General features: G+C 45.5%; 1 protein-coding gene across 1 annotated transcript in view; it reads left to right on the plus strand.

The window, feature by feature from the left end:
* The window catches only part of kif20ba (kinesin family member 20Ba), a 44,711-nt gene that overhangs the window by 2,285 nt on the left and 15,261 nt on the right, over positions 1-27,165 (plus strand). The window contains exons 4-26 of the mRNA XM_038991006.1: positions 84-268; positions 935-1,196; positions 1,641-1,752; positions 1,893-1,964; positions 2,078-2,218; positions 2,600-2,894; positions 3,192-3,331; positions 3,677-3,800; positions 4,093-4,294; positions 5,052-5,113; positions 5,258-5,377; positions 5,618-5,771; positions 6,405-7,044; positions 7,376-7,514; positions 9,062-9,184; positions 9,278-9,326; positions 10,660-10,785; positions 11,927-12,057; positions 12,404-12,559; positions 12,945-13,121; positions 22,219-22,371; positions 22,577-22,675; positions 25,727-25,924. Coding sequence (XP_038846934.1) covers positions 84-268; positions 935-1,196; positions 1,641-1,752; positions 1,893-1,964; positions 2,078-2,218; positions 2,600-2,894; positions 3,192-3,331; positions 3,677-3,800; positions 4,093-4,294; positions 5,052-5,113; positions 5,258-5,377; positions 5,618-5,771; positions 6,405-7,044; positions 7,376-7,514; positions 9,062-9,184; positions 9,278-9,326; positions 10,660-10,785; positions 11,927-12,057; positions 12,404-12,559; positions 12,945-13,121; positions 22,219-22,371; positions 22,577-22,675; positions 25,727-25,924 — 3,860 coding nt within the window. The remainder of the gene's footprint in view (positions 1-83; positions 269-934; positions 1,197-1,640; positions 1,753-1,892; positions 1,965-2,077; positions 2,219-2,599; positions 2,895-3,191; positions 3,332-3,676; positions 3,801-4,092; positions 4,295-5,051; positions 5,114-5,257; positions 5,378-5,617; positions 5,772-6,404; positions 7,045-7,375; positions 7,515-9,061; positions 9,185-9,277; positions 9,327-10,659; positions 10,786-11,926; positions 12,058-12,403; positions 12,560-12,944; positions 13,122-22,218; positions 22,372-22,576; positions 22,676-25,726; positions 25,925-27,165) is intronic.

Here is a 27,165-nt window from a genome sequence, read left to right on the forward strand (position 1 = left end):
ATGCTCTTTATGGTAAACTCCTGCTAACAAACACTGAGACAAAGTGATTGAGAAATGAAGAGATCCTCAACACCTGTTTTTAGGTCCAGAGGCCAATGCAGGGATCCTCCCTAGGTCTTTGAATGTCATCTTCAACAGCATTGAGGGGCGTGTTTATGACCAGATGACTATCAAGCCACAGCGATGCAGAGAGTTCATCAGGCTCACTAAAGACCAGCAGAGTGAAGAGGCCACTAGCAAGCGAAATCTCTTCAGGCTCCTCAAGGAGGTACTGGTTTGGTTCATTGACCTGATAAAAGCCATTGCATTACTCAACAGGTTGTTCTTTTGTTCTAGTAATTTATATTAATTGATGTCCCTTATTGCTCTTCTCCCATAGAGTGATAACCAGAAAAGCTTCACCAACAAGACAACCCTGGAAGGCAAGGAAATGTATTTTATATGCCATTCAGCAGATGCTTTTATCCAAAGCGACTTAGACGAGCGTTCATAGATTTTTACATATGGTTGGTCCTGGGAATTGAACCCACTATCCTGGCGTTGCAAGGTTCTACGTTGATCGTTTTACTCACATATGCGCCTAAATATTTTGCTATGCAATCTGTATTTTTATTTAGCACTTGTGCGCCTAGAAAAATGAAACGATTCTAACTTTATTACCTCCAAATATTTTTCATTGTGGGCCTGCATTTCTTTATGCACGCCTATGATTTTGAACTTGGTCGCAAAACTGTCTCCTTTAAAAAAAATAAAAGGTTACTGTAGAGAGTCCTGCGTTGTAAACAACATGCTCCTAATTGAGCTACATGGGACCAAATTGTTTATATTATCATTCCACGATGCATAGTCCTGTCCTGCATTTAGACATGATTGTCACATCCCACATGTCGCCATCTCTCTGGTAGTTTGGTGTATCATTAGCCATTTACAATAGACTTCTATCCAACCAGAGGTTTGTAACAGCCTAACACCACCACTTGTTTCTCTGACAGGGTCCACACTAAGTGACATTGAGGGGACTGTGACGGAACAACGTTTCAGTCTGGATGTTGAAGCACAAACCAAGTTCTCCGTCTGGGTGTCCTTCTGTGAAATCTACAACGAGAACATTCACGACCTGCTGGAGCCGATCGGAGCCCAGAAGAGAATCACACTGCGGCTGTCACAGGATGTCAAAGGCAACTCCTTTGTAAAAGGTAACGGCTGCGGGTTGTAAAAGGTAACGGCTGCGGGTTGTGAAAGGGGACGGCTGCGGGTTGTGAAAGGGGACGGCTGCGGGTTGTGAAAGGGGACGGCTGCGGGTTGTGAAAGGGGACGGCTGCGGGTTGTGAAAGGGGACGGCTGCGGGTTGTGAAAGGGGACGGCTGCGGGTTGTGAAAGGGGACGGCTGCGGGTTGTGAAAGGGGACGGCTGCGGGTTGTGAAAGGGGACGGCTGCGGGTTGTGAAAGGGGACGGCTGCGGGTTGTGAAAGGTAACATTACTTAGTCTTTTATATATTTATCCAATGACACTTAGTCATGCATGCGTACGTTTTACATCCGGGTGGTCCTGGGAATCAAACCCACAATCTTGTCATTGTAAGCACCACGCTCTACCAACTGAACCGGAGATTACCAAATGTTCCTGTGTGTGATTTCAGATCTGAAGTGGGTACAAGTGAACAATGCGGAGGAGGCCTACAAGATAATGAAGCTAGGGAAGAAGAACCAGAGCTTCGCCAGCACAAAGCTCAACCTCCTCTCGAGCAGGAGGTGAGTATTAAGCACGTCAATCATTTCCCTTTTTGAATTATTTGAGTCTTTCTTTGAGGCTGGTACGAACTTGCATGAGCCAAGTTCACACAGAACAGATTGACCGCTGTGTTCTTATAGACATCTGTTCCTATGCTCAGCCACAGCATCTTTTCTGTTCGTATCCTGCGGGTGGAAGATGCTAGGATTCCTCGTGTTAACTCTATCAGCGAGTAAGTGGAATGGATATTTGTTTTATTAATTTGCACAAAAAACGATATCCTTAGAAGCCCTATGCAGTACTTGTGGATGTGTGTGTATTAAGGCAGGGTTTCTTTATGTTCAGGCTGTCCTTGTGTGACCTGGCTGGGTCTGAGAGGTGTGCTAAAACTCAGAATAAAGGGGAGCGTTTGAAAGAGGCCGGGAACATCAACACTTCCCTGATGACACTGGGCAAGTGCATCAACACGTTACGGCAAAGCCAGCAATCCAAGTGAGCCTTGAATGTCTTCTTTCAGAAAAATATTTAATGATTATGGAATTATACATTTTACAAAGTGTCGGGTGGGGTTTACAAATCTGCAGCTTGGAATTGTTGATGTTCTGACCTGATGAGGACCACAGTGGAAATATGTCAGACTTCTTATTCTGCCAGTCATGTTTTTCGATGTAATAGATGTACTGGATGTATAGTTATTATTTTTTAAATTACTGACAAATGTAATCAAACCCTTGTTGCTAGGCTACCACAGCACGTCCCCTTCAGGGAGAGCAAGCTGACCCACTACCTACAGGGTTTCTTCTGTGGGCGGGGCAAGGCCTGCATGATAGTCAACGTCAACCAGTGTGCCTCCATGTACGACGAGACGCTCAACGTGCTCAAGTTCTCCGCCGTGGCTCAGAAGGTGGTGGTGCTGACCACCAAGACCGTCCCCCACCTCGCCACCAAGAGGTCGGCCCGAGAACTGTCCATGATCATCAACAACGCAGACAGGAAGTACCTGTTGGGTCAGAAGAGAAGGAGCTCCCTGGTTGGCTGGGAGACCAGTCTGGAGGACGTGCAGGAGCATGACGACACAGAGGAGGAAGAGGAGAGCGTGATGGAGACCATGCAGGAAGTGGACGATGACGAAAAGGTTCTCATCAATAAAGACACTTATGAGGTAAGTTTCTTCCCCCGAACTGCTTCTGTTGCTATTTTGATTCTTACACAGAAATTCCAATTGGCTCATCAATGCTAAAAAACCTACATTTCCAGGCTCTGATTTGATTTAGACATTTGGGGAAGATTTAGGCCTGCTAATAGTAAATGGACCAGAGTTTTGCTCATCGGGTGAAATGGTCAAAACTCTGGGACCCTAATTAATGTGAAGTTCATCTCCGGTTAACCTAGAACTACAGTGTCACGTAATGCTCAATGACGTCTGTCCACAAGAGGTAAATGTCTGTCAACCTTTCAGAGCCAGTTACTCCAGTTGACGGAGCTCCGGGAACAGCTGCAGGAAGAGAGGTCTAAAAACGTTGCTTTGGAATCCCGGATCCGTGACGAGGTCACCAAGGAGTTCTCGGAGTTCTTCTCTGAAATGCAGACCGATTACAAGTGAGCTCTTCTGTGCCTTGTTTCAGTCATTTATTTTGTTTGTTTTTGGTTGCTTAAAAAAAAGAAATGGTTTGGTTTTATAGTGTTTTTCTACCGAGGTACTCAAAACACTTTACATAGTAGGGGAGCTTTTAAAGGTAAATGTTTTTTGATACATGTGTAGGACTTATAACCGAAAGGTTGCAAGATCGAATCCCCGAGCTGACAAGGTAAAAATCTGTTGTTCTGCCTCGGAACAAGGCATTTAACCCACTGTTCCTAGGCCGTCATTGAAAGTAAGAATTTGTTCTTAACTGACTTGTATAAAATATAAATATAAAAAAAATATCTATCTCTGTCTTACAGGGAGCGTCTGGCCAAAGAGGAGAAGAATGTCGAGGAGAGAGCAGAGAAGCGTCTAGAGATCCTGATGAATCTAGTGAACATTAACACCAGCCAAGAGGAGTTGGACAGAGTAGACCGAGCCACAGTAATGCATCCCGTCTAGATATGTTGGACATTAGCCGTGTCAACCTTCATGATGTGGCCATGTCTCTCTTCCTTTACCTTGGTGTTCAAACTGCGGTGACAAAAAATAACCTATCTTGTCTTTTCTTACTAGTGCTGTCTTTGCTGAAGGCTACTTTATTAAGGAATAATGTATTTACTATGAGAGGGATATGTGCTTGTCTCACCTAGCTATTTTAAGATTAATGCACTAATTGTAAGTGTCTCTGGATTATAGCGTCTCCAAAATGACTCGTATGTCTTCTCTGCTGTAGGAGGACAGCTCGTCATTGGGAGGGATGTTTGACTCCATGTGCAGTGACCTGGCAGGCATAAAGAAGGCGGCTGAGGAGGCCAAGACATGTCTGGTGGTCACCCAACCCAATGGCGAAACCATCTCCAATCTGGAGAAGAGAGTGGATGATCTCTCGGAGCTGCTGAGCCAAGCCCAGGAGCAGCTCACTGTCAAAACCAATGGTAGCCAACTGACAACCAGTTGCCTCGTTATTTTGAATTGTTTTATATCCCAGTGTCCCACATTACATTTTTTGCCCAAGCACTACACCTATTTACAATAATGCTGTGTTCATAACCAAGTGGGAAGGTGATATTTATCACATACAACTCAGGGGGGAAAATCCACTTGAATGGCTCTCCAACTGGTAAGACCTAGTGGGGAAACTATGCTTCATCCCTGAGCTCTGTCTTCTCACACATGCTGACCTCTGACATCACCTACTCAGGAAATTACCTCGGTAACAGCATTTTTAAAAATGCAACAACAAAACATTTGTATAAAGATTGCTTTTTAACTCTATAATTTGTTTATAAACATGATAGCTGTACTTTTAGTTGATGGTTGACGCAGCTTGTTGGCCATTTAGCTAATTGGCTTTCCAACAAGTTCAGATAATTACCACTTTCCCACTTGGTTATGAACGCAGCATAAGCAAAGGCTTGAGGAGTTGATTATTTGAATCTGGTGTGTAATGCTAAGGCAAGAACTAAAATGTGCCACCCCTTTGGTTCCCCAGGAACAGCATTATGAAACACTGGTGTAGCCTATCACGTTCACATACGCAGTAGGTGTATCTCTTTCAGCGATAACCTGTTTTCACTATCCATCAATGACTGCTCCAGATCGGTTTGACTCATCCCATAACAGTGGCTGTGATGGAACTCACACAGTGTTTCCCTTCGGTTGAGTAGTCGTTGTCTTTCTGTTAAATTTCAGAACTAGAACGTTATTGCAGACAAGCGCAGCAATCGAAGCAACAGCTTGAAGAGGCTAGAAAGGTATTGTGCAATTGTTTTGGTTCTTTTCCAGCAATGGGACTTTTGGGTTGTCTGTTCTAGTTAAACCATATTCCGCTAGGTTTTAGTTCACGGTTACCAGAGTAGTTCTGACAAGAGTTTTTCTTTTCTGTTTTCTCTTTTTAGACTCTCGAGTCTCAGGAGCTGAAATTCTCCCACTTCCTGGAGATGTGTCATGAGAAGGATGAGATGATCACCTCGCTTCAGAACACTGTAGACCAACAGGTCCAAGCCACGATCAAGGATGTATGTAGATTTTTAAGTGGCCCTTTGATCTGACTAGCTAATGGACATCAGCCTGTTTCATACTTAGTATTCCACCTTTACATCTCCCATTTATACTTGACTGGTGCCAATTTCCCATCCTTATGTCACATTATAAATGCTCATATCTAGAATGTGATTTTAATTATTTTTTATATCTTTTTTTATTCCAGCTTGAGTAGGCCATGCTTGACGTCTTTAACATTTGTTGGGTTTTGACAGAAGACTACATTTGACGGCATCAAGGATGAGATCCTGCAACTGAAGAGCAGCTGCACTTGCTCCAGAGGGGAGAGGCCCAGCTCTCGCGCAGAGAGCCGCAAACGGCTGGTGGATCTCCAGGCCAACCTGGAGGACCAGCCCCCCAGCAAGAAAGGTACGGGGTGGGCTCCGAGCACTGCCGGGAAGCCCCTCCCACCGTTTGTTGGGGTGAGAGCAGGGGGGAGAGAGAACACAGCCAAAGGTCGCAAAAACACCCGCTTAAAGAGGCGACTGTCTGCGCTCAAGAACTAATGCAGCCCAAAGTTTCAGACACTGGAGCACTTTTCATCATGTTTTTCTATGTATCCATGTTTGTGTTCCCCATTTCTGGCTTGATGTTTTTTAAGTGGTTGTATTGTATTCCATATGATTTTGATTATTAATAAAGTTTTTTTTGTTGTTGCTGTGCTCAGGTATTTTCCAAACGTTGTCTAGCATTGGTAGGAATTATTGCTGTGTCTCTTTGGGAGAGAGACACCACTTCATGTCCTGGGAAATGGGCTTCACTAACCAGACACTATATTGACATGGTTATTAAAAGACAGATTTTTTTCCACATTGTTTGCCGACCAAAATTGCAACGTGTCCAGTTATGATATTAAACAAACCAACGGTCCTAGTCTCATTCCACTGGCTAATGCTTAAGGAGCACACTACATTTGGTTTGACACTGTTGACCATCAAGTCAACCTCAGAAGCTTTGCATCACCTTTAAAGATAATTCAATAAGTGTCCATGTCTTTGTTAGGGTTCCTGGGGAGAGGACAGAAGGAGATGGACAGATTGCGCAGGGAGCTGGTGGAGGTACAAACGGACAGTGGGCTTCTCCGAGACAAGCTGACGGAACAGGAAAGAGAATTCCCAGAGGCCCTAGAGGAGAGTGAGCTGGGAGAGAAACCGGCCCCACAGCACATCTCAGAACAGCAGCTGGAGGTGCTAAAAGAGAAACCGGCCCCACAGGAACTGAACTTGGAGCAGCTCAAGGCAGAAATGGAGGAGGCTAAAGCCATGGCCCACAGCGAGAACTCTGTAGCTGAGGTCGTGACCTTGAAAGGAAAGATAGCTGCACTGGAAGAGAAGCAGTGCACCCACCAAACGGAGAGGGAGGCAGCCGTAACGGTGTCCCAGTCGTATAACGACGAGCTCATGTCCCAAACGAAGAGAGTGGCAGAGTTGGAGAAGACACTGTTTGAGAAGGAGGCGCAGGTGTCAGGCCTGCAGAGGAGCCTGAGGGAGGTGCAGGAGATGCGGGAGGAAGAGGAGACCGCTACGGTGCAGGAGGCTCGTAAGAGGGAGGTGGAGAGGAGGAGGGAGCTGCTGGCTGTGGCTGAAGAGGCCATCACTCAGAAGAACGCTGAGCTGGAGAGGAGAGAGCAGGTCATCACCAGGTGGGCTGGCTGGTACCTTTCACTCTGACTACTGGGAGGCCTATGTGCCAATCCCAAATCATAACCTACGTCCTATGCACGTGTGGAGATCTGAGGGGATTTGATTGGTATAAGCAATATGGTGAAACTTCCTGCCTAGCCTATCAGGGAGCAAGGTGTAGCTATTACAAGATTGATTATGCTTGTCCTCTCAGATCTCCACAAGTGCGTAGTGCACAGGGGACGATTTGGGATTGGCCTACATGTTTCTTCCTTTCCCCTGCTCCTCCTTACTGGTAAACCTCTCTAATGTAGTGCTGTTTGAGTTAATCTCATGTGTTCGTGACCACAGATTGAAGGAGAGGGCTAAACTCGACTCCGACAAAGTGAAGAGTTTGAGCCTGGACCTTGAGAGGAAAGACGACGACACTTCTGATCTCAAAGAGAAGCTGTCCGACTCAAAAAAACAGATACAGCAAGTTCAAACGGAGGTAAAAGCTGTTTTAATATTTATTTATGCAACAGATACTATCATAGTAGGTTCATAATTACAATCACTAATAACATTAATCACTGTTAATAACGTATGAATCACTATCAATAACATATGAATCACTATTAATAATGTATGAATCACTATAATATGAATCGCTATTCATAACGTATGAATCACTATAATATGAATCACTATTCATAACGTATGAATCACTATCAACGTATGAATCACTATAACGTTTGAATCACTATTAATAATGTATGAATCTCTATTAATGTATGAATCACTAACATACGAATCACTTAATAATGTATGAATCACTATTAATGTATGAATCACTATTGATAACGTATGAATCACTATAATATATATAATTGCTATAATAATATATTAATCACTATTCATAACGTATGAACCACTAATAACGTATGAACCACTAATAACATATGAATCACTATTAATAACGTATGAATCACTATCGATAACGTATGAATCACTATAATAACGTATGAATCACTATTAATAAGGTATGAATCACTAATAACATACGAATCGCTTAATAATGTATGAATCACTATTAATAACATATGAATCACTATTAATAATGTATGAATCACTATTGATAACGTATGAATCGCTATAATATATAAAATTGCTATAATAATATATGAATCGCTATTAATAACGTATGAACCACTAATAACGTATGAATCACTTCATAACGTATGAATCACTATTAATAATGTATGAATCACTATTGATAACGTATGAATCACTATTAATAACATATGAATCACTTCATAACGTTTTAATCACTATTGATAACGTATGAATCACTATTAATAATATATGAATCACTATTGATAACGCATGAATCACTATTGATAACGTATGAATCAGAATAATATATGAATCACTATTAATAATGTGTGAACCACTTTTTAAAACATATGAATCGCTAACGTATGAATCACTATAAGAACATATTAATCACTATTCATAACGTATCAATCACTATTCATAACGTATGAATCACCATTGATAACTCATGAATCACTATTAAAAACGATTGAATCACTATAATAATGTGTGAATCCCTATAATAACATATGAATCACTATAATATATTAATCACTATAATACTATATGAATCACTATAATAACATATGAATCACTATAATAACGTATGAATCACTATAATAACGTATCAATCACTATTCATAACGTATCAATCACTATTCATAATGTATGAATCACCATTGATAACTCATGAATCACTATTAAAAATGATTGAATCACTATAATAATGTATGAATCCCTATAATAACGTATGAATCACTATAATACTATATGAATCACTATAATACTATATGAATCACTATAATAACATATGAATCACTATAATAACGTATGAATCACTATTCATAACGTATGAATCACTATTCATAATGTATGAATCACTATTCATAATGTATGAATCACTATTCATAATGTATGAATCACTATTCATAACGTATCTCCCCTTTTGTTTTCCTACCCAAGATCATTTCCATGCGAGAAGAGGAGAAATCTCTCAAACGAAAACTGCAGGACTTGGAGAAAGTGAAGAAACTGCAGCAGGCAGACTTGGCTAATAAAGACAGGACCATACAGCAACTGAAAACGGTATGTTGTTTAATCTCGGTTAATCTTGGTTGTTTTACTTTAAATGTGTCCATGTTGTTGACCGGAGCTTGATCCAGCTCTTTCTCTTTCCAGGAACAGTCTGCTGACGAGAACCTCAAGCTCTATCCGAACGCCTGTAAAGGTACATAAAGCTGTGTTCTTGCATACTACTTAGTAAAATGACATACTGCGTATTTATTGTCCTACATACTCTTTGGAGCACACTGTTTAGTTCAAATGTATGCTCTTCTCTCTGTCCTGTAATCATGGAGTTAGGCTGCTCTTCTCTCTGTCCTGTAATCATGGAGTTAGGCTGCTCTTCTCTCTGTCCTGTAATCATGGAGTTAGGCTGCTCTCATCTCTGTCCTGTAATCATGGAGTTAGGCTGCTCTCCTCTCTGTCCTGTAATCATGGAGTTAGGCTGCTCTCCTCTCTGTCCTGTAATCATGGAGTTAGGCTGCTCTTCTCTCTGTCCTGTAATCATGGAGTTAGGCTGCTCTTCTCTCTGTCCTGTAATCATGGAGTTAGGCTGCTCTCCTCTCTGTCCTGTAATCATGGAGTTAGGCTGCTCTTCTCTCTGTCCTGTAATCATGGAGTTAGGCTGCTCTTCTGTCTGTCCTGTAATCATGGAGTTAGGCTGCTCTCATCTCTGTCCTGTAATCATGGAGTTAGGCTGCTCTTCTCTCTGTCCTGTAATCATGGAGTTAGGCTGCTCTCATCTCTGTCCTGTAATCATGGAGTTAGGCTGCTCTTCTCTCTGTCCTGTAATCATGGAGTTAGGCTGCTCTTCTCTCTGTCCTGTAATCATGGAGTTAGGCTGCTCTCCTCTCTGTCCTGTAATCATGGAGTTAGGCTGCTCTCCTCTCTGTCCTGTAATCATGGAGTTAGGCTGCTCTTCTCTCTGTCCTGTAATCATGGAGTTAGGCTGCTCTTCTCTCTGTCCTGTAATCATGGAGTTAGGCTGCTCTTCTCTCTGTCCTGTAATCATGGAGTTAGGCTGCTCTTCTCTCTGTCCTGTAATCATGGAGTTAGGCTGCTCTTCTCTCTGTCCTGTAATCATGGAGTCTGGCTGCTCTTCTCTCTGTCCTGTATTCATGGAGTTAGGCTGCTCTTCTCTCTGTCCTGTAATCATGGAGTTAGGCTGCTCTTCTCTCTGTCCTGTAATCATGGAGTTAGGCTGCTCTTGTCTTTTTATTTTAAATCTAAACTTTATTTAACCAGACAAGCCAGTTATGAACAAATTCTTATATTACGATGACGGCCTACCCCGGCCAAACCCGGACGACGCTGGGCCAATTGTGCGCCACCCTACGGGACTCCCAATCACGGCCGGTTGTGATACATCCTGGATTTGAACCAGGGTGTCTGTAGTGACGCCTTTTGCATTGAGATGCAGTGCCTTAGACCGCTGCCCCACTCGGGAGCCCAATATGTATCTCTGTCTTGTATTCATGGGGTTCATTGTGCTTCCCCAGACCTTCAGGCTAAGGAGCGTATGATGGAGGACATGCGTCTGGCTCTAACTGAACAGGAGGATACCCAGACCCAACAGGAGCAGGTGTTAGAGGCCAAACTGGATGAGATTGACGCCCTCATTGAAGGTGGGATTATCTCAAGATGTAGTTTTCCATGACGGTGTATATTTAGTGTTTTAAGTTCTAGTTTATTTATTCGCACACTCACAAAAAGGCAAGTGAAAGACAAACCGTTCAGATAAAGAAAAAGGTATCAAAATCAAATCACATGTATTTGGATAGGCAGAACATGACCAAGATGTTCAAACGTTCATAGATGACCAGCAGGGTCAGATAATAATAATCACAGTGGTTGTAGAGGGTGCAACAGGTCAGCACCTCAGGAGTAAATGTCAGTTGGCTTTTCATAGCCGATCATTCAGAGTTAGAGACAGTAGGTGCGGTAGAGAGAGAGAGTCCAAAACAGCAGGTCCGGGACAAGGTAGCACGTCCAGTGATCAGGTCAGGGTTCCATAGCCGCAAGCAGAACAGTTGAAACTGGAGCAGCAGCATGACCAGGTGGACTGGGGCAGCAAGGAGTCATCAAGCCAGGTAGTCCCGAGGCATGGTCCTAGGGCTCAGGTCCTCAGAGAGAAAGAGAGGGAGCATACTTAAATTCACACAGGACACCGGATGAGACAGGAGAAATACACACCACTAGAGGGATATCTTCAACCACCAACTTACCAGGATGATCAATGGAAACAGGATGCACCTGAGCTCAGTTTCGAGTCTCATAGCAAAGGGTCTGAATACTTATGTAAATAAGATATTTCCGTTTTTTTAACCTGTTTTCGGTTTGTCATTATGGGGTATTGTGATGTCATTATGGGGTATTGTGATGTCATTATGGGGTATTGTGTGTAGACAAAAAAGTATGTTTAATCCGTTTTTGAATAAGGCTGTAACGTGACGAAATGGGGAGAAGGGGTCTGAATACTTTCCGAATGCACTGTATATATGCGTGTACATGTATTTGAAATACTCTAAATAATATTTCACCCCAGATCTGAATACTGTCGGCGCTGGGTTCGACTGAGATTGACATTGTCTTGAATGTATTGAGGTTGTTCTGAGGGTACAACTCAATATTAGGAAGGTGTTCCTAATGTTTGTATACTCAGTATATACAAAACATTGTTCAGTCAATTAAACATAGAATAGTGATTACAACTGAACATGGTGATAGTACTCAAGTGTTCTTGTTGTTTTTTGTTTCCCCCCCCAGAGGTGGATAAACTGAAAGGACTGTTACGCTACCAAGACAGTGGGAAAGACACTGGAGCCCTGAGAGACAACCAATCGGACGAGGCCAAGCTAGCCATACAGGAAGCAATTCAGGCTCAAGTCACCTTAAAGGTGGACATCTCAATATGTGACTCACCAACATGGATTTGGTCTTATGTAGCAAAATTTGAAATGTTTTTATTTTATTTTACATTGGATAAAAGTAGATATTCAGAGCTACTAAATGGTATATCATACACTACATTTTTGAGGAACAACGGGAAAGTAATTTTGCTTTGAAAGATGATGAACTTCACTCTCCTGTGAAGTCGTGACTTGCGACATACGCCTTGTTTCCTGAAACGGGTCAACATATGTAGTTGTTGATAGTGTGTATTTTCTCCCTTTATCTTTTACATTGGATTAGTCAGTACATGTAAGTGTACTTCCAAGTATAAGTAATCGTGTGTGTTTCTAGCTGTGTACTGAGAAACACCAAGCTGACAGGAGGAAGTGGCTTGAAGAGAAGACTGTTCTCATCCGGCTGGCCAAGGAGGCCGAGGATAAGAGGAACCAGGAGATGAGGAAGTTTGCAGACGGCCGCAAGCTTCACGCCAAGCAGCAAACCCAAGTGGTAAAACAACTTCCCCTCGGGGACCCCCAGCCGTTCCATGTGTATGAACTAATTCCACAGTTATCAAACCTGATTCAACTAATCATCAAGCCCTTTACAAGGTGAATCAGGTGAGCTAGTTCAACAACATTGTGAAACGTCTGGGGATCCCATAGGAGAGGTTTTCCTTACAATACAGCTACAATACCCTCTACAGACAAAGGCTGCATTTACACAGATCAGACATCTTGCCAATAATTGGTTAAAAAGATCAGAATTGGGCTGCCTGTGTAAATGCAGCCTAAGAAACCCCTGTCTGTGACCCTGTAGGAAGGTCTGGTGGCCCAGCTCAGTGAGAAGGGGTTAAAACCTACTAAGAAACCCCTGTCTGTCTGTGACCCTGCAGGAAGGTCTGGTGGCCCAGCTCAGTGAGAAGGAGCAGGACCTAGTGAAGTGGAGGAAAGAGAGGGACTCCCTGGTAACAGCTCTGGAGGTCCAGCTAACCAAACTCCTCTCCAGCATCGCCGACAAGGATGAACAGATAGCCAGTCTCCGCTGCCATGCCTCCTCTCAGCCAGCAGAGGTCAGTGCAAGCACACATGATGGACTGTTTAGTTGGTTGGGACTGTCACACTATTTTCCTTTGGAACTATACAAATATGAACTCCCCCAGTCCCAAAACTCCCAGCGAAAATGGGCTTTTCATTTATCCGACTGTCGTTTATCTGATTGTCGTTTATCTCCATGTCCAGCCTTTATACACTGCTCCAAAAAATAAAGGGAACACTTAAACAACACAATGTAACTCCAAGTCAATCACACTTCTGTGAAATCAAACTGTCCACTTAGGAAGCAACACTGATTGACAATAAATTTCACATGCTGTTGTGCAAATGGAATAGACAACAGGTGGAAATTATAGGCAATTAGCAAGACACCCCCAATAAAGGAGTGGTTCTGCAGGTGGTGACCACAGACCACTTCTCAGTTCCTATGCTTCCTGGCTGATGTTTTGGTCACTTTTGAATGCTGGCGGTGCTTTCACTCTAGTGGTAGCATGAGATGGAGTCTACAACCCACACAAGTGGCTCAGGTAGTGCAGCTCATCCAGGATGGCACATCAATGCGAGCTGTGGCAAGAAGGTTTGCTGTGTCTGTCAGCGTAGTGTCCAGAGCATGGAGGCGCTACCAGGAGACAGGCCAGTACATCAGGAGACGTGGAGGAGGCCGTAGGTGGGCAACAACCCAGCAGCAGGACCGCTACCTCCGCCTTTGTGCAAGGAGGAGCAGGTGGAGCACTGCCAGAGCCCTGCAAAATGACCTGCAGCAGGCCACAAATGTGCATGTGTCTGCTCAAACGGTCAGAAACAGACTCCATGAGGGTGGTATGAGGGCCCGACATCCACAGGTGGGGGTTGTGCTTACAGCCCAACACCGTGCAGGACGTTTGGCATTTGCCAGAGAACACCAAGATTGGCAAATTCGCCACTGGCGCCCTGTGCTCTTCACAGATGAAAGCAGGTTCACACTGAGCACATGTGACAGACGTGACAGAGTCTGGAGACGCCGTGGAGAACGTTCTGCTGCCTGCAACATCCTCCAGCATGACCGGTTTGGTGGTGGGTCAGTCATGGTATGGGGTGGCATTTCTTTGGGGGGCCGCACAGCCCTCCATGTGCTCGCCAGAGGTAGCCTGACTGCCATAAGGTACCGAGATGAGATCCTCAGACCCCTTGTGAGACCATATGCTGGTGCGGTTGGCCCTGGGTTCCTCCTAATGCAAGACAATGCTAGACCTCATGTGGCTGGAGTGTGTCAGCAGTTCCTGCAAGAGGAAGGCATTGATGCTATGGACTGGCCCGCCCGTTCCCCAGACCTGAATCCAATTGAGCACATCTGGGACATCATGTCTTGCTCCATCCACCAACGCCACGTTGCACCACAGACTGTCCAGGAGTTGGCGGATGCTTTAGTTCAGGTCTGGGAGGAGATCCCTCAGGAGACCATCCGCCACCTCATCAGGAGCATGCCCAGGCATTGTAGGGAGGTCATACAGGCACGTGGAGGCCACACACACTACTGAGCCTCATTTTGACTTGTTTTAAGGACATTACATCAAAGTTGGATCAGCCTGTAGTGTGGTTTTCCACTTTAATTTTGAGTGTGACTCCAAATCCAGACCTCTATGGGTTGATAAATTTGATTTCCATTTATCTTTTTTGTGTGATTTTGTTGTCAGCACATTCAACTATGTAAAGAAAAAAAGTATTTAATAAGAATATTTCATTCATTCAGATCTAGGATGTGTTATTTTAGTGTTCCCTTTATTTTTTTGAGCAGTCTAAGTGTTTTACCATGTTATTTTCAGGACAAGCAGGGCTACAAGTAGAACATAACAATTTGACAAACCGTTCATGTTTTTTTATTTTATTGAAGGACTGCCAAAGCAAAAAAAAAAAAAATGTGTATTTATTATGGATCCTCATCTGGGGGTCCAACAAAATGAAGGCAGTTATACATTTTAAAAACATTACAATACATTCATAACAGATTTCACAACATATTAAGTGTGGTGCCCTCAGTCTACTACCACATATCTATAACACCATATTCATGTGTACATGTGTGTATAGTGCATATGTTATCTTGTGTTTGTATACGTGTCTATGTTTGTGTTGCTTCACAGTCCCCGCTGTTCCATAACGTGTATTTTATCTGTTTATATTAATCTAATTCTACTGTCACTATCAACAAGGCAGATACTACAGGCCCTGGTTTTATCACACCTGAACTACTGTTCAGTCATGTGGTCAGGTGCCAAAGAGGGACGTAGGAAAATTGCAATTGGCTCAGGGCAGGGCAGCACGTCTGGCCCTTGGATGTACACAGAGAGCTAATATTAATATGCATGTCAATCTCTCCTGGCTCAAAGTGGAGGAGAGATTGACTTCATCACTACTTGTATTTATGAGAGGTATTGACATGTTGAATGAATCTGATTCTACTGCTCCATCAGTTACTTGATGTGGAATAGAGTTCCATGTAGTCTTGGCTTTATGTCTTTCTGTGCGCCTCCTATAGTCTGTTCTGGACTTGGGGACTGTGAAGAGACCTCTGGTGGCATGTCTTGTGGGGAATGCATGGATGTCCGAGTAGTTGAAACAGACACCTCGGTGCATTCAACATGTCAATACCTCTCACAAAAACAAGTAGTGATGAAGTCAATCTCTCCTCCACTTTGAGCCTTGAGAGATTGACATGCATATTATTAATGTTAGCTCTCTGTGTACATCCAAGGGCCAGCCGTGCTGCCCTGCTCTGAGCCAATTGCAATTTTCCTACGTCCCTCTTTGGCACCTGACCACATGACTGAACAGTAGTTCAGGTGTGATAAAACCAGGGCCTGTAGGATCTGCCTTGTTGATAGTGCTGTTAAGAAGACAGAGCAATGCTTTATTATAGACAGACTTCTCCACATCCTAGCTACTGTTGTATCAATATGTTTTGACCATGACAGTTTACAATCCAGGATTACTCCAAGCAGTTTAGTCTCCTCAACTTCCTCAATTTCCACATAATTTATTACAAGATTTAGTTTAGGTTTAGGGTTTAGTGAATGATTTGTCCCAAATACAGTGCTTTTAGTTTTTGAAATAGGCTTCAATTGAAGATATGGCAAATAGGAGTGGCATTATCGGTTGTTTTTATTCAATTTAGTCACATGATTTCTCAATTTGCAATATGTTTGCCAATCGGTTGTACAGCCAGACCGATTTGCCATCTCTTTTACCTCATCCCTCTCAACCATATAATTGTTAAATTCCTCATCAATCCACGGGGATTTAACAGTTTTTACAGTATTTTTCTTAACGGGTGCATGCTTATTATTAACTGGGATAAGCAATTTCATAAATGTGTCAAGTGCAGCATCTGTTTGCTCGTCATTACACACCACGGACCAACACATATTCTTCACATCAACAACATATGAATCACTACAAAACGTATTGTATGACCTCTTATACACTATATTAGGCCCAGCCTTTGGAGCTTTGGTTTTCCAAGATATGGCTACTATATTGTGATCACTGCATCATATGGATTTGAATACTGCTTTCAAACAAATGTCTGCAGCATTAGTAAAGATGTGATCAATACATGTGGATGATTTCATTCCTATGCTGTTTGTAACTACCCTGGTAGGTTGATTGATATCCTGAACCAGGTTGCAGGCTCTAGTTACAGTTTGAAGCTTTCTCTTGAGTGGGCAGCCTGATGAAAGCCAGTCAACATTTAAATCATCCAGAAAATATGCCTCTCTATCACATACAGTACCAGTCAAAAGTTTGGACACACCTACTCATTCAAGGGTTTTTCTTTATTTTTTACATTGTAGAATAATAGTGAAGACATCAACACTATCAAATAACACATATGGAATCATGAAGTAACCAAAAAAGTGTTCTAGAATGTAGAAAATACTAAATTTAAAGAAACACCCTGGAATGAGTAGGTGTTCTAAAACTTTTGACTGGTACTGTATGTGGCAGGGTCTACTGTACAGACTGGTACTGTATGTGGCAGGGTCTACTGTACAGACTGGTACTGTATGTGGCAGGGTCTACTGTACAGACTGGTACTGTATGTGGCAGGGTCTACTGTACAGACTGGTACTGTATGTGGCAGGGTCTACTGTACAGACTGGTACTGTATGTGGCAGGGTCTACTGTACAGACTGGTACTGTATGTGGCAGGGTCTACTGTACAGACTGGTAGTGTGTGTGGCAGGGTCTACTGTACAGACTGGTACTGTATGTGGCAGGGTCTACTGTACAGACTGGTACTGTATGTGGCAGGGTCTACTGTACAGACTGGTACTGTATGTGGCAGGGTCTACTGTACAGACTGGTACTGTATGTGGCAGGGTCTACTGTACAGACTGGTACTGTATGTGGCAGGGTCTACTGTACAGACTGGTACTGTATGTGGCAGGGTCTACTGTACAGACTGGTACTGTATGTGGCAGGGTCTACTGTGCAGACTGGTACTGTATGTGGCAGGGTCTACTGTACAGACTGGTACTGTATGTGGCAGGGTCTACTGTACAGACTGGTACTGTGTGTGGCAGGGTCTACTGTGCAGACTGGTACTGTATGTGGCAGGGTCTACTGTACAGACTGGTACTGTGTGTGGCAGGGTCTACTGTGCAGACTGGTACTGTGTGTGGCAGGGTCTACTGTGCAGACTGGTACTGTGTGTGGCAGGGTCTACTGTACAGACTGGTACTGTATGTGGCAGGGTCTACTGTACAGACTGGTAGTGTGTGTGGCAGGGTCTACTGTACAGACTGGTACTGTGTGTGGCAGGGTCTACTGTACAGACTGGTACTGTGTGTGGCAGGGTCTACTGTACAGACTGGTACTGTATGTGGCAGGGTCTACTGTACAGACTGGTACTGTATGTGGCAGGGTCTACTGTACAGACTGGTAGTGTGTGTGGCAGGGTCTACTGTACAGACTGGTAGTGTGTGTGGCAGGGTCTACTGTACAGACTGGTACTGTGTGTGGCAGGGTCTACTGTACAGACTGGTACTGTGTGTGGCAGGGTCTACTGTACAGACTGGTACTGTATGTGGCAGGGTCTACTGTACAGACTGGTACTGTATGTGGCAGGGTCTACTGTACAGACTGGTAGTGTGTGTGGCAGGGTCTACTGTACAGACTGGTACTGTGTGTGGCAGGGTCTACTGTACAGACTGGTACTGTGTGTGGCAGGGTCTACTGTACAGACTGGTACTGTGTGTGGCAGGGTCTACTGTACAGACTGGTACTGTGTGTGGCAGGGTCTACTGTACAGACTGGTACTGTATGTGGCAGGGTCTACTGTACAGACTGGTACTGTATGTGGCAGGGTCTACTGTACAGACTGGTACTGTGTGTGGCAGGGTCTACTGTACAGACTGGTACTGTGTGTGGCAGGGTCTACTGTACAGACTGGTACTGTATGTGGCAGGGTCTACTGTGCAGACTGGTACTGTATGTGGCAGGGTCTACTGTGCAGACTGGTACTGTGTGTGGCAGGGTCTACTGTACAGACTGGTACTGTGTGTGGCAGGGTCTACTGTACAGACTGGTACTGTGTGTGGCAGGGTCTACTGTACAGACTGGTACTGTGTGTGGCAGGGTCTACTGTACAGACTGGTACTGTGTGTGGCAGGGTCTACTGTACAGACTGGTACTGTGTGTGGCAGGGTCTACTGTACAGACTGGTACTGTGTGTGGCAGGGTCTACTGTACAGACTGGTACTGTATGTGGCAGGGTCTACTGTACAGACTGGTACTGTATGTGGCAGGGTCTACTGTACAGACTGGTACTGTATGTGGCAGGGTCTACTGTACAGACTGGTACTGTATGTGGCAGGGTCTACTGTACAGACTGGTACTGTATGTGGCAGGGTCTACTGTGCAGACTGGTACTGTATGTGGCAGGGTCTACTGTGCAGACTGGTACTGTATGTGGCAGGGTCTACTGTACAGACTGGTACTGTATGTGGCAGGGTCTACTGTACAGACTGGTACTGTGTGTGGCAGGGTCTACTGTACAGACTGGTACTGTATGTGGCAGGGTCTACTGTACAGACTGGTACTGTGTGTGGCAGGGTCTACTGTACAGACTGGTACTGTATGTGGCAGGGTCTACTGTACAGACTGGTACTGTGTGTGGCAGGGTCTACTGTACAGACTGGTACTGTGTGTGGCAGGGTCTACTGTACAGACTGGTACTGTATGTGGCAGGGTCTACTGTACAGACTGGTACTGTATGTGGCAGGGTCTACTGTACAGACTGGTACTGTATGTGGCAGGGTCTACTGTACAGACTGGTACTGTATGTGGCAGGGTCTACTGTACAGACTGGTACTGTATGTGGCAGGGTCTACTGTACAGACTGGTACTGTGTGTGGCAGGGTCTACTGTACAGACTGGTACTGTGTGTGGCAGGGTCTACTGTACAGACTGGTACTGTGTGTGGCAGGGTCTACTGTACAGACTGGTACTGTGTGTGGCAGGGTCTACTGTACAGACTGGTACTGTATGTGGCAGGGTCTACTGTACAGACTGGTACTGTATGTGGCAGGGTCTACTGTACAGACTGGTACTGTGTGGCAGGGTCTACTGTGCAGACTGGTACTGTGTGTGGCAGGGTCTACTGTACAGACTGGTAGTGTGTGTGGCAGGGTCTACTGTACAGACTGGTACTGTGTGTGGCAGGGTCTACTGTACAGACTGGTACTGTGTGTGGCAGGGTCTACTGTACAGACTGGTACTGTGTGTGGCAGGGTCTACTGTACAGACTGGTACTGTGTGTGGCAGGGTCTACTGTACAGACTGGTACTGTGTGTGGCAGGGTCTACTGTACAGACTGGTACTGTGTGTGGCAGGGTCTACTGTACAGACTGGTACTGTGTGTGGCAGGGTCTACTGTACAGACTGGTACTGTGTGTGGCAGGGTCTACTGTGCAGACTGGTACTGTATGTGGCAGGGTCTACTGTACAGACTGGTAGTGTGTGTGGCAGGGTCTACTGTACAGACTGGTACTGTGTGTGGCAGGGTCTACTGTACAGACTGGTACTGTGTGTGGCAGGGTCTACTGTACAGACTGGTACTGTGTGTGGCAGGGTCTACTGTACAGACTGGTACTGTGTGTGGCAGGGTCTACTGTACAGACTGGTACTGTACGTGGCAGGGTCTACTGTACAGACTAGTAATGTACATTATCAAGCATTTCACATGTTATCCAGATAGACTGTTATCACTTGGTGGTCTATAGCAGCTTCCCACCAGAATGGGCTTTAGGTGAGGCAGATGAACCTGTAGCCATATTACTTCAACAGTATTTAACATGAATGCTGTAAGTACAGAAATTGTTTTCTCACTGGGAAATGAATATCCAATACAGGAAGTTGGTGGCACCTTAATTAGGGAGAACGGGCCTGTGGTAATGGCTGGAGCGGAATCAGTGGAATGGAATCAAACACATGGTTTCCATGGTTTCCATGTGTTGGATGCCATTCCATTCACTCCATTCCAGCTATTATTATGAGCCGGCCTCCCCTCATCAGCCTCCAATGATATCCAACTACACATTATTATGAGCCGGCCTCCCCTCAGCAGCCTCCAATGATATCCAACTACACATTATTATGAGCCGTCCTCCACTCAGCAGCCTCCAATGATATCCAACTACACATTATTATGAGCCGGCCTCCCCTCAGCAGCCTCCAATGATATCCAACTACACATTATTATGAGCCGTCCTCCCCTCAGCAGCCTCCAATGATATCCATCTACACATTATTATGAGCCGGCCTCCCCTCAGCAGCCTCCAATGATATCCAACTACACATTATTATGAGCCGGCCTCCCCTCAGCAGCCTCCAATGATATCCAACTACACATTATTATGAGCCGTCCTCCCCTCAGCAGCCTCCAATGATATCCAACTACACATTATTATGAGCCGGCCTCCCCTCAGCAGCCTCCAATGATATCCAACTACACATTATTATGAGCCGGCCTCCCCTCAGCAGCCTCCAATGATATCCAACTACACATTATTATGAGCCGGCCTCCCCTCAGCAGCCTGCAATGATATCCAACTACACATTATTATGAGCCGTCCTCCCCTCAGCAGCCTCCAATGATATCCAACTACACATTATTATGAGCCGGCCCTCCCCTCAGCAGCCTCCAATGATATCCAACTACACATTATTATGAGCCGTCCTCCCCTCAGCAGCCTCCAATGATATCCAACTACACATTATTATGAGCCGGCCTCCCCTCAGCAGCCTCCAATGATATCCATCTACACATTATTATGAGCCGGCCTCCCCTCAGCAGCCTCCAATGATATCCAACTACACATTATTATGAGCCGGCCTCCCCTCAGCAGCCTCCAATGATATCCAACTAGTCAGTGACAACTGTTTGGAGTCTTTGACAGCAACTATGTGAGGTTATAACAGTATTATAGACACTATGTCCTGGGATTTCTTATGATTGTCTATGTGTAGCTTGTGAGCGTCGTAAGAGCAAAACATGTTACATGTGTGTGTTCGTGAGACTTTTCAGCTTTTCATTGATAGCTTTCAATAGTTTGTAGCTCTAACCATTCGGACTCTACGGACGTTTTTGTAAAAAAAAAAAAAGACCCGGCCCCCTTTTGCAGGATCTGCCCTTGTCTCAAACACCGCTCAGCTCAGTTAATCACATAGATGCAGAAGAAATAGACGAATCCAATGGTTTAAATCCAGAACGCATGATGTTTAGAAGGGGTTAGAAGTCCAAGACAATCCAGCGTTACGGTTGGGTGCAGGGTTCTTGGTCATTTCAATTTTAAATGATTTGTATTTTGCACTTATCCTTATTCAAAAATGTTGCACTTATTTTATGCGTGTTGAAATGCGCTCTACAAATTAATTGTTTTTGATATTATTATCAATTATTTTGAATTTGAAATAAAAACGGACACAAACTCTGTAATGGGGACACAGTTCACTTTCAGTGACCTTTTTGTGGTACTGAAGCATGCTAAAGAACACACCTTTGGACCATATGGATTGATGGCATTATTGGTCCACTGTTTCCTTACCGTTGTATTATTCTTCCCTCTCACCCAGAGAGACCGTGGCCAGGTGGAGGTAGTGGAGCTGCAGGGCCTTATGTCTGACAGAGACGCTGAGATTCTTAACCTGAAGGAACAACTGAAAACTGCATCCGAAGCCAGCAGCGACGTCTCAGCCCCTACTGAACACAGAGAGACATCCAATCAGGTGAGGGAGCAGTCCTCCTTCAAATCAAAGTTTATTGGTCTCGTGCTCAGGATACAGGGTGTACAGTGAAACGCCTACTTGCAAGCTCTCCTCTACAGTACAGTACACATTATCCCAAAATATAACTTTGTATTCAATCCCTTATCCATATGTTGTATGTTGGTTTTGTTAATACAATGGATGTTGTTCATGATGTCTCTCGCAGACTAAAGCAGAGGAGTGCCCTCCCAAAGTCCGTGAGAGGAGTCTCCATGGCAACAGTCAACGAGTACACGGCGTAAAGACGTTGAAGAGGACCAGTCAGGTAATCTCTCTAGACGTCTGGGTTTCCTCCTGCAATGTTCCAATCTTCCGGCTTAACACGTCTGTACGTAAGGAAACGTCCGTTTGGCGTACAGGAAGTACGTCACTGCCTTATCCGCCTGTTGCCCACGTCCCCCACGACAAAATAGTAGCCATCAAGATGGAGATCACTGAGGTTATTTTTTTAAATGAGAGCATTTCACAAGTGGCTAGTTCGCATCAACTGCCTTCGCTAAAACCACTGCAAAGGTTTAGCCTGCAAACCTTGGTTTCAAGTTGCTACGTTCTGGCACGTCTGCCTCGTGGTTTGTTGGGAGTCACTGCTGTTGCCTAGGTGTCGGGTTTCCAAGGCTAGGTTCTCATCTGCATGTCTTATGTCAGTTAGTGCCACGTCCGTCTGCTCTGATGGAAGTTTACGAATGGAACCAAGGTTATGTGAGCTATTGAATCAATCCAACATGGTTACCTTCTTGCGTCAGGAGACACTCCGAGTAAGGATTTTTTGTTATAAAAACATAAATTACTGCAGAAACAATAGATAGTGGGGAGAGAGCCTCATTCTAGTCCACACTCATTTTTGCAGTGAGTAAAAAACATTTTTTTGGGGGGGGGGGCAGATCTAATTATTTTGTCAGGTAAAAATATATTTGAACTGGCATTTCACAATGTTTTAGGCTTTAAATTAGAGATTGACAATTTTGTCATGGTTTTAGGTCCATTTTAAGCACTACTAAACGACTCATTTAGGTGAATGGAGCTAAATGATCCGGCTCACTGAAAGACTCGGAATGCCCGTCACTAGTTCCATAGCTACGGTAGTCAAGGGGGAGCGCAGTGATTTATGAGCTATTTTCACATAGATTAAGAAAAATCTTGGTTTTTAAAGATGAGTTCCACGATGTGCAGCCCTGATGGCTCCTAGCAACGTGTGTCGCGTTAGAATGACATCATCTGTCAGAACATCATGCTGTATTGTTCCAACTGACTAGACACTCCTGTAGCTTAACCCAACTGACTAGACACTCCTTCCTGTAGCTTAACCCAACTGACTAGACACTCCTTCCTGTAGGTTAACCCGACTGACTAGACACTCCTTCCTGTAGGTTAAGCCAACTGACTAGACACTCCTTCCTGTAGGTTAACCCGACTGACTAGACACTCCTTCCTGTAGCTTAACCCAACTGACTAGACACTCCTGTAGCTTAACCCAACTGACTAGACACTCCTTCCTGTAGGTTAACCCGACTGACTAGACACTCCTTCCTGTAGGTTAACCCAACTGACTAGACACTCCTTCCTGTAGGTTAACCCAACTGACTAGACACTCCTTCCTGTAGGTTAACCCAACTGACTAGACACTCCTTCCTGTAGCTTAACCCAACTGACTAGACACTCCTTCCTGTAGGTTAACCCAACTGACTAGACACTCCTTCCTGTAGGTTAACCCAACTGACTAGACACTCCTTCCTGTAGGTTAACCCAACTGACTAGACACTCCTTCCTGTAGGTTAACCCAACTGACTAGACACTCCTTCCTGTAGGTTAACCCAACTGACTAGACACTCCTTCCTGTAGGTTAACCCAACTGACTAGACACTCCTTCCTGTAGGTTAACCCGACTGACTAGACACTCCTTCCTGTAGGTTAACCCAACTGACTAGACACTCCTTCCTGTAGGTTAACCCAACTGACTAGACACTCCTTCCTGTAGGTTAACCCAACTGACTAGACACTCCTTCCTGTAGGTTAACCCAACTGACTAGACACTCCTTCCTGTAGGTTAACCCGACTGACTAGACACTCCTTCCTGTAGGTTAACCCGACTGACTAGACACTCCTTCCTGTAGGTTAACCCGACTGACTAGACACTCCTTCCTGTAGGTTAACCCGACTGACTAGACACTCCTTCCTGTAGGTTAACCCAACTGACTAGACACTCCTTCCTGTAGGTTAACCCGACTGACTAGACACTCCTTCCTGTAGGTTAACCCGACTGACTAGACACTCCTTCCTGTAGGTTAACCCGACTGACTAGACACTCCTGTAGCTTAACCCAACTGACTAGACACTCCTGTAGGTTAACCCAACTGACTAGACACTCCTTCCTGTAGGTTAACCCAACTGACTAGACACTCCTTCCTGTAGGTTAAGCCAACTGACTAGACACTCCTTCCTGTAGGTTAAGCCAACTGACTAGACACTCCTGTAGCTTAACCCAACTGACTAGACACTCCTGTAGGTTAACCCAACTGACTAGACACTCCTTCCTGTAGGTTAACCCGACTGACTAGACACTCCTTCCTGTAGGTTAAGCCAACTGACTAGACACTCCTTCCTGTAGGTTAAGCCAACTGACTAGACACTCCTGTAGCTTAACCCAACTGACTAGACACTCCTGTAGGTTAACCCAACTGACTAGACACTCCTTCCTGTAGGTTAACCCGACTGACTAGACACTCCTGTAGGTTAACCCGACTGACTAGACACTCCTGTAGCTTAACCCGACTGACTAGACACTCCTTCCTGTAGGTTAACCCGACTGACTAGACACTCCTTCCTGTAGGTTAACCCGACTGACTAGACACTCCTTCCTGTAGGTTAACCCGACTGACTAGACACTCCTTCCTGTAGGTTAACCCGACTGACTAGACACTCCTTCCTGTAGGTTAACCCGACTGACTAGACACTCCTTCCTGTAGGTTAACCCGACTGACTAGACACTCCTTCCTGTAGGTTAACCCGACTGACTAGACACTCCTTCCTGTAGGTTAACCCGACTGACTAGACACTCCTTCCTGTAGGTTAACCCGACTGACTAGACACTCCTTCCTGTAGGTTAACCCGACTGACTAGACACTCCTTCCTGTAGGTTAACCCGACTGACTAGACACTCCTTCCTGTAGGTTAACCCAACTGACTAGACACTCCTTCCTGTAGGTTAACCCAACTGACTAGACACTCCTTCCTGTAGGTTAACCCAACTGACTAGACACTCCTTCCTGTAGGTTAACTCACACTCACTGTCATCCTGTGTACCCCTGTCTGTCTGTAGGCGTCTGGGGGCTACCCGTCGGTGCTAGACTCCTCAGAGATCATAACGGAGGGGGGCAGGACCAGCCGCTTCCCCAAGCCGGAGCTGGAGATCTCCTTCAGCCCGCTGCAGCCCAACAGGATGGCCCTGAAACGCCAGGGAGAGGCCGTGGTCAACGTCAAAATCACCCGCAAGAGGAAGAGCTCTGAGATTGACAAGGTAGACGGTGTTAACGTACAGCGAGGGACGTTACTGCAGGTTCAGTCCAGGGTACAACTGTGTGGTCCTTCTGCCACTGTAGTTGCAGACCCTGTCCGTCTTACCATTCAGGTGGTGGTCTCTCTCCTGTCAGTCATCTTAAATACATTTTACAGAGAGAGCATCGGTACTGCAGCAGTTCTGTTATCCCATGTCCAAAGTCAGGAGTCACCCACCTAACTAATTGCAATGGCATAAGAAACCAAGCAAGAAGCAAAATGTTTAAATAGCCTCAGATAAGCCATAATGAAGTGTTAATTAGGTTCATCTGAAGAGCAAGTTGTTCAACATATTAATAGTTCACTGCCCCATCTTACATTATGCATTGAAATGAAAGGCTTGTGCTTCTTTTTATGGAAGTAAATTATAGAGTTTCCTATTACATCTAACACACGCATGGCTGTTGTGTGAATATAATGAGTCGATGTAGTGTAGGGTCTCTGCTGCTGCGTAGGAGGTGGGTCTCTGCTGCTGCGTAGGAGGTGGGTCTCTGCTGCTGCGTAGGAGGTGGGTCTCTGCTGCTGCGTAGGAGGTGGGTCTCTGCCGCGGCGTAGGAGGTGGGTCTCTGCCGCGGCGTAGGAGGTGGGTCTCTGCCGCGGCGTAGGAGGTGGGTCTCTGCCGCGGCGTAGGAGGTGGGTCTCTGCCGCGGCGTAGGAGGTGGGTCTCTGCCGCGGCGTAGGAGGTGGGTCTCTGCCGCGGCGTAGGAGGTGGGTCTCTGCCGCGGCGTAGGAGGTGGGTCTCTGCCGCGGCGTAGGAGGAGGTGGGTCTCTGCCGCGGCGTAGGAGGAGGTGGGTCTCTGCCGCGGCGTAGGAGGAGGTGGGTCTCTGCCGCGGCGTAGGAGGAGGTGGGTCTCTGCCGCGGCGTAGGAGGAGGTGGGTCTCTGCCGCGGCGTAGGAGGAGGTGGGTCTCTGCCGCGGCGTAGGAGGAGGTGGGTCTCTGCCGCGGCGTAGGAGGAGGTGGGTCTCTGCCGCGGCGTAGGAGGAGGTGGGTCTCTGCCGCGGCGTAGGAGGAGGTGGGTCTCTGCCGCGGCGTAGGAGGAGGTGGGTCTCTGCCGCGGCGTAGGAGGAGGTGGGTCTCTGCCGCGGCGTAGGAGGAGGTGGGTCTCTGCCGCGGCGTAGGAGGAGGTGGGTCTCTGCCGCGGCGTAGGAGGAGGTGGGTCTCTGCCGCGGCGTAGGAGGAGGTGGGTCTCTGCCGCGGCGTAG

This window comes from Salvelinus namaycush, chromosome 4, assembly GCF_016432855.1.
Source record: "Salvelinus namaycush isolate Seneca chromosome 4, SaNama_1.0, whole genome shotgun sequence".
In the NCBI taxonomy this organism is placed as follows: domain Eukaryota; kingdom Metazoa; phylum Chordata; class Actinopteri; order Salmoniformes; family Salmonidae; genus Salvelinus; species Salvelinus namaycush.